The sequence below is a fragment of the Pseudorca crassidens genome, chromosome X (genome assembly GCF_039906515.1).
Source record: "Pseudorca crassidens isolate mPseCra1 chromosome X, mPseCra1.hap1, whole genome shotgun sequence".
Taxonomy (NCBI): Eukaryota; Metazoa; Chordata; class Mammalia; order Artiodactyla; family Delphinidae; genus Pseudorca; species Pseudorca crassidens.
This window is the reverse complement of record NC_090317.1, coordinates 87498499-87504498: the sequence shown is the minus strand read 5'-3', so window position 1 is coordinate 87504498 and position 6000 is coordinate 87498499. Positions and strand designations below refer to the sequence as shown.

The following is a 6000-nucleotide window of genomic DNA, read 5'->3' as shown; positions in this document are numbered from 1 at the left end:
AAATACTGTTAGCCCCATTTTACAGTTGAGGAAACAGGCACAGAAAGGTCAAATGACTTGCCCAGTGTCAAGCTAGTAAGTGATAAAAAAATGGGACTAGAACTGTCCCTAGAGCCTAGGCTCTGCTCCTAGCACCCAACCAAATCCTACCAACTTGTCAAGGTCCAGCTCAAATGTGACCTCCAGGAAGCCTGGAGCTGATCATCCTCTTCTCAAATTCAAAGCACCTATACATGATTCAGCTAACCACAGGAACTCATGAACCCACTAGCATCTCCTTAGTAGGAGGGTAGAGATCATGTCTGATTCAGTTCTGTATTCCTAGCATAGAGTCTGACAAAGAGGGTGTTCAGTATGTATTTGATGAACACAGGAAATGAATGAAAGCATTAATGAGTGAATGAGGGTGGTTTCACGTAACAGCCTGAATCCTGAGGTCTGGAATAACTATGCCCAGCGCCGGGGTGCTGTCATACTAAGCTCTCTTGGAATCAAATTCAGCCTAGGCTCCTTCTAAAATGGGTCTCCAATATCTTTATTATTTTGCAAACACACCCACATGCGCACATGTGGACACATATACACACATGTACATACCACACACAAGCAAAATGCAGGGGGCCCAAGGAATCCATGATTATGGGTGACGGGGTAAGGTCCAGGGTGGCGGAAGGGGGGATGGACAGATGGCCCTGTTCAGCTCAGTTCAGCTCAGCACCTCGTTCCAGAGGTCAGGATGCTCCCTGAAGCTCAGGAATTTTTGCTCCAGAACTAACATCACCTCTGTTCCTCTTCATGCTTGACAGCAGTGCCTAAATCCCATAACTATACCAAACAGGGACAGGAGGTAGGGAAAGGTTGGGAGCCAAATATCCAGAGATTGGGAGAGGCGTAACTTAGGGATCCAGACCGGGCAGGAGGGCAGAACTACTGCTACTGCTCATTGGGGTTGGGGTTGGCATCTGGGTACTTGGTGAGGTCGAAGGTCAGGACTTTGCTGATCACACAGTCCCCTTGCTGAAGGAGGAGGGAGAAAAAGAAAAATAAAATTGTAAGGAGAGAATTAAGAGGGGTCAAGTGCCCCAGGATTGTGGGGCCTCAAACCCTCCTCCCTACATACCTGCCCAAAGCCCAGGCAATGGTTCTCTGGGTATGAGAGGATGTGCTCAGTCCCATGTGCCTTTCCTGCCTATCTCTGCACTCTCCTCCTTTTCTCTGCTGTCTGGCTGCCTCTGCCTCGCCTCGCCTTTCCACCTGTCCCCAAATGCAATGGCCCTGCCCAGCTGAGCTGGCTAAGCCTCCAGGGCAGGGCTCCAACAAGCCCAGATGGCCATTCAGGACCTGAGTCCCTATGCTCCCCCACCCCTGTGCCCCTCCACTGCAGCCTTCCCTTCCTGCCCTGGGAAGTCAGGCAGGGAGTGGGGCTGGCTCCTGAGCCAGGACCGCCCTACCTCGGGGTAGACTCCAATGAGGCTCTCAGCCTTGGTGTAGAACTCCTCCTTGAGAGAAATGACGATGGCCTGGAAGTTGCAAGTCGACTGCTCCTTGATGTAATTTGCTACCTGTGGGAGGGGCCATGGAGCACTTAGCAGGGCTGAAGCCCTAACACTCCCTGTCTTATCCAGTCAGAACCAGAGGCAGATGGGGTGGGGTACGGGGCGGAGGGTTGGGGGAAGAGAGGCTGAAAGGAGGCCACTGACTAGCACAGTGCGGATGACCCTGGGCCCAGCCTCCCAGGCACAGAGAAGAGGCTGCAGGAATGGCTAGGGCGCACTCAGGAGTTGTTCCCTGAAACCCAGCCCCGACCTGGGGGCCTCCCTCCCGGGCCCCACTTTCCTTGCACCCACCTTGCCAATGTTGGTGTTATCCAGGGCAGCATCTATCTCATCCAGGACGAAGAAGGGGGCTGGCTTGTAGCTGGGAGGGAACCAGTAGGTGAGCTGACACTGATGGAGGCAGGGGCGGGGCATGACAGCCCCAGAGCCCATCATACAGGCCAGCACCCCCTTCCATTTCTTCAGAGATTAAAAAACCCAGGTCTGAATGTTGCCTGAGCCCCTAAAGCCCAATATACCAACTGAGTCCTCCTTTGCATCCAGCCCTGCGCTCCAGGATCCCACAGAACAGAAGACATGATCCTCTCTGGAGCCTCCAGGTTGGCTGGGGAGATAAAGCTGTCCTAGGCTCTGGCCATACTGACCAAGCTACCTGGAGGTCTACCCCACCCACTCACACCATGTCTCCCTGCCTCTGCACATGCTGTACCCTCTGCCTTGGAATGCCTACTGGTCTCTCTGGCTAACTTCTACTTATCCTTTGCATTTCCTGCTCAAGTGTTGGCTGCCCTTGAAAGGCTTTCCCAGATTGGGTTGGTGGCTCTCCTCTGTGCATCCACCGCTCACACGCTCACCCGGTTACAACATTTAGCTCACTGTTTGTTTACACATCTGGCTTCCAGTAGACCATGAGCTCCCTGAAGACAAAAACCATGTCTGACTCATCTGTGTCCCTAATCCCCCAACAAGGTCTGGTACAGAGCAGCCCTCAAGAAATGCTCACTGAATGATGCTGTACAATCAAGCACTAAGTTGTGGGGGGGAGTCAGATTCAAGTACTGTTGGCATTCAGGAGGGGGAGGTCAGGGTATGCCACAGTGGTTGAAGCAGGCTTCCTAGAGGAACAGGAGGAAGAGAATGAGATGTGAAGGGGTGGAAGGTGATGGCCAAGCTAGATTTGCATGAAAAGGGCTTATGAGCCAGCAACCATGTAAGCAAAAGCCTGGAAGTGGGACTGAATACATGCAGGGGAAGGCATGCTGAGTGGATGAGGTTGGATTGGGAAGACAGGTCCAGGAAACCAAGGCCAGATATGCTGTAGTCGGTAGGGAAACAGGGATTCAATCCAGAGTCCACCAGATCATCTTCACCTCGGCATAACTTTGCATATCCTTGGACCCCAGAGCCTCCAGTGGCCTCAGTACAGTCTCCACCAACTGCCCTGGAGGGGCACAGCCATACCTGTGGATGGCAAAGAGCAGTGCCAGAGCTGCTACTGTTTTTTCCCCCCCTGACAAGTTGTCCATGGGCCGGAAGCGTTTGCCAGGAGCTACACAGTTGTAGTTGATGCCATCCAAGTAGGGCTCCTCAGGGTTCTCAGGGCCCAGGAATGCCTAGGGGGAAAGGAGATGGGTCAAGAGTCTGGGTCTAGATGGGGATGAGGACAGGAAGCCTAGAGGGAAGGGCAAATGAGGATGGGTAGGGGCTAGTTGGGTAAGGGGCTCCAGCCTACCTGGGCACTGCTGTTACGGGACAGGGCCTTGTAGATCTCATCAATGTTGGTGGCCACTGATTCAAAACAGGAATTGAAGCGGTCAAAGCGTTCCTTCTTGATCTGTTCAAATGCCTGTTTGGCCTTCTTGGCTCGCTTTCGGGCTGCCTCAAACTCTGCCACAAGGGAAAGACAGGTGACCCCTCAGTACCCAGGCTCTGCCAAGGCTGAGGACCATGCCCTGGCAAAAATGACCTACAACTGACAATCCACAGAGCAGGGACATCCCACATGAAGAGGAATGCCTGCGGAGGGGCCCAGGAAGACAGTTCCACGATCACCTGTATCCAGTGGGCCAGCCACATAGTGCAAAGGAAGAAACATGGGCTCGCAGCCACATAACATGGATTCTTCCCTGGGCTCTACCAGCAACGAGCTGTGTGACCTCAGGCAGGTCACTCATTCTCTCTAAACCTCAGCAGTTTTCTACTCTATAAAACAGGTGTGATAATCCCTACTGTTTAGGGCTCTTGGGAGTTTCGAGCAAGAAAGCACGTAAAAACAGGAGCTGTTGTGATGTATAACAGGCCCTTGCCATACCTCTAGCCTCCTGCCTTCATCTTAGAACCAAGAAGAAGAGGAAACCCTTACCGTCTGAGGTTTCCTGGAACTTGTCTCGGACACTTTCCAGCTTTTCCATGGCCTTCATGTTGGGGGCAGCAATACGCTGGAGCACACTCTGCTGCTCATTCAGCTTCTGCTGCAGTGTGTTCATCTCCTGCTTGATCTCCTCCTCGGCCTGGGCATCCTGCAAATCCCAGGCCCAGCAACATCAAGAAGGGCCAGGCCCCTACAGAGATACCTGATCCAGGCGGGGGCCTGGGGACCTACTCCCACGCAGAAGGCAGGTTCTTTTTCCCTAACCCTGCTCCTCTCATCAGGTCCTGCCAACAGTAACCATTCCCACCGTCCCTAGAAATTACAGGCTGACGTCGCTTTTATCATCTCTAGCCCTTCCCCCAGGCCCTGTCAACCTCTCCATCTCTCAGGAGGAGCAGCTGGTGGTGCCCCTCTCTGGCTCTCAGCCCAGGCCATGAGCCAGCGCCATCCCAGGGTGACCTAGAGGCTCCCACACAGGCTGGTCTGGACTCCACTTACAGCTCTACAACGAATAAGGCAACTCACGTTTTCTGCTCAGATCACCACACCTGAGCAAATTCCATTTGAACTTGGTTTTAGGTCTTATGGATATTGTGATGCATGTCTGGGCTTGTGCCTTTCTGCCACTTTTAGTCAATAAATATTTACTGAATGCCTTCCAATGCCAGGCACTGGCCACTCATATCCTGTGAGTCATGGATCCTGTGTTCATAGAGCTCATGGACTAACAGAGGAATGCATATAAGCAAACAATCAGAACATTGTATGGTGAATACCCAAACAATGATAAACAGATGGTGACGGGTCAGCACACAAGAAGAGCACCTAACTCAGACACTGGGGCTAGGGAAGGCTTCCAGGAATATTTTTAAGCTCAGGCCCATAGGATGAATGGTGAGGACAGAGAGAAGGAACAGTCTTCTATGCAGATAGGAGTATCACATGCGAGACCAGGGTTTATTCATGGTTCATTCAAGGAAATCAAAGAAATTCAAAAAAGTAATCAACTTTAATGAACTTCAAAAGCCAAACAGGGGAATTCCCTGGCGGTCCAGTGGTTATGACTCAGCGCTTTCACTGCCCGGGCCCAGGTTCAATCCTCGATCAAGGAACTAAGATCCCACAAGCCACACAGCACAGCAGAAAAACAAAAAGGCCAAACAAATATGCAAAGGGCAATTCAACATGGCAACAGTAGCAACTGTGTGTGTGTGTGTGTGTGTGTGTGTGTGTGTGTGTGTGTGTGTGTGTGTGTGTGTGTGTGTGTGTGTGTGTGTGTGTGTGTGTAAGCACACACGTGCCTGTCCGCTAGGCAAAGAGACAAAGCTGGAGGCACATGAAGAAGCCCAATGATAACAGGCCTTTTAAGAAATTTGGACTTTATCCCAAGGGAGGTGAGGTACCACTGAATGATTTCAAGCACAGGAAGGACATGAATATATATATATATATATTTTAGAAAAGCCTTTCTGAACATCTCTCTCTATATATATGTATGGAGTGATTCGTGGATACAGTATAAAGGTACACAATAGAATGCTATCTTTTATCTAAGAGAGGAAATGTGAATAATTTACATACAAATATATTTGTATTTTAAAAATACAACAACAACAAAAAGATAATCCAAAAACTAAAATGGTCACACATACAGGAAGGGGGGTGAAGTTGGACAGGAAAGGAAGCTAAACTTCTCTTCACATACCTTGTATTATACTTATGGTTTCAGAATCAAATGAAGAATTTACATAATTATAAAACAAAATTAAACTGAATCAAAATGTGAAAGCCACTGGGTAAAAAAACTGTTGGGGAACAAGATACTGACAAGATGCCAAAGAATCACCCTAAAGATTCCTTATTACTTACAAAGGTAAAAGTGTATGCTTAGCACTGAGATCTGGCAATTGATACCTTAACTGAGGATCAAACCTACCATCATGAATAGTGGGATACCCTAACACTATGTGCCTCCTGGCATGATGCAATATAAAGTACATAGTGGGGAGTTCCCTGGCGGTCCAGTGATTAGGACTTGGTGCTTTCACTACCATGGCCTGGGTTCAACCTCTG

The 6000-nt window shown here is 50.1% G+C and overlaps 1 protein-coding gene across 2 annotated transcripts in view; it reads right to left on the bottom strand.

Moving 5' to 3' along the window:
• Positions 1-511: 511 nt before the first annotated feature.
• Positions 512-6000, bottom strand: part of LOC137216990 (structural maintenance of chromosomes protein 1A) — a 30861-nt gene continuing 25372 nt past the window's right edge. For both annotated transcript variants that reach the window (XM_067723150.1, XM_067723151.1), the window contains 6 exons: positions 3919-4075; positions 3289-3443; positions 3018-3169; positions 1848-1917; positions 1452-1562; positions 512-1017 (listed from right to left, as the gene is read on the bottom strand). In XM_067723150.1, the coding sequence (XP_067579251.1) occupies positions 934-1017; positions 1452-1562; positions 1848-1917; positions 3018-3169; positions 3289-3443; positions 3919-4075 (729 nt within the window). In that variant the 3' untranslated portion in view covers positions 512-933. The remainder of the gene's footprint in view (positions 1018-1451; positions 1563-1847; positions 1918-3017; positions 3170-3288; positions 3444-3918; positions 4076-6000) is intronic.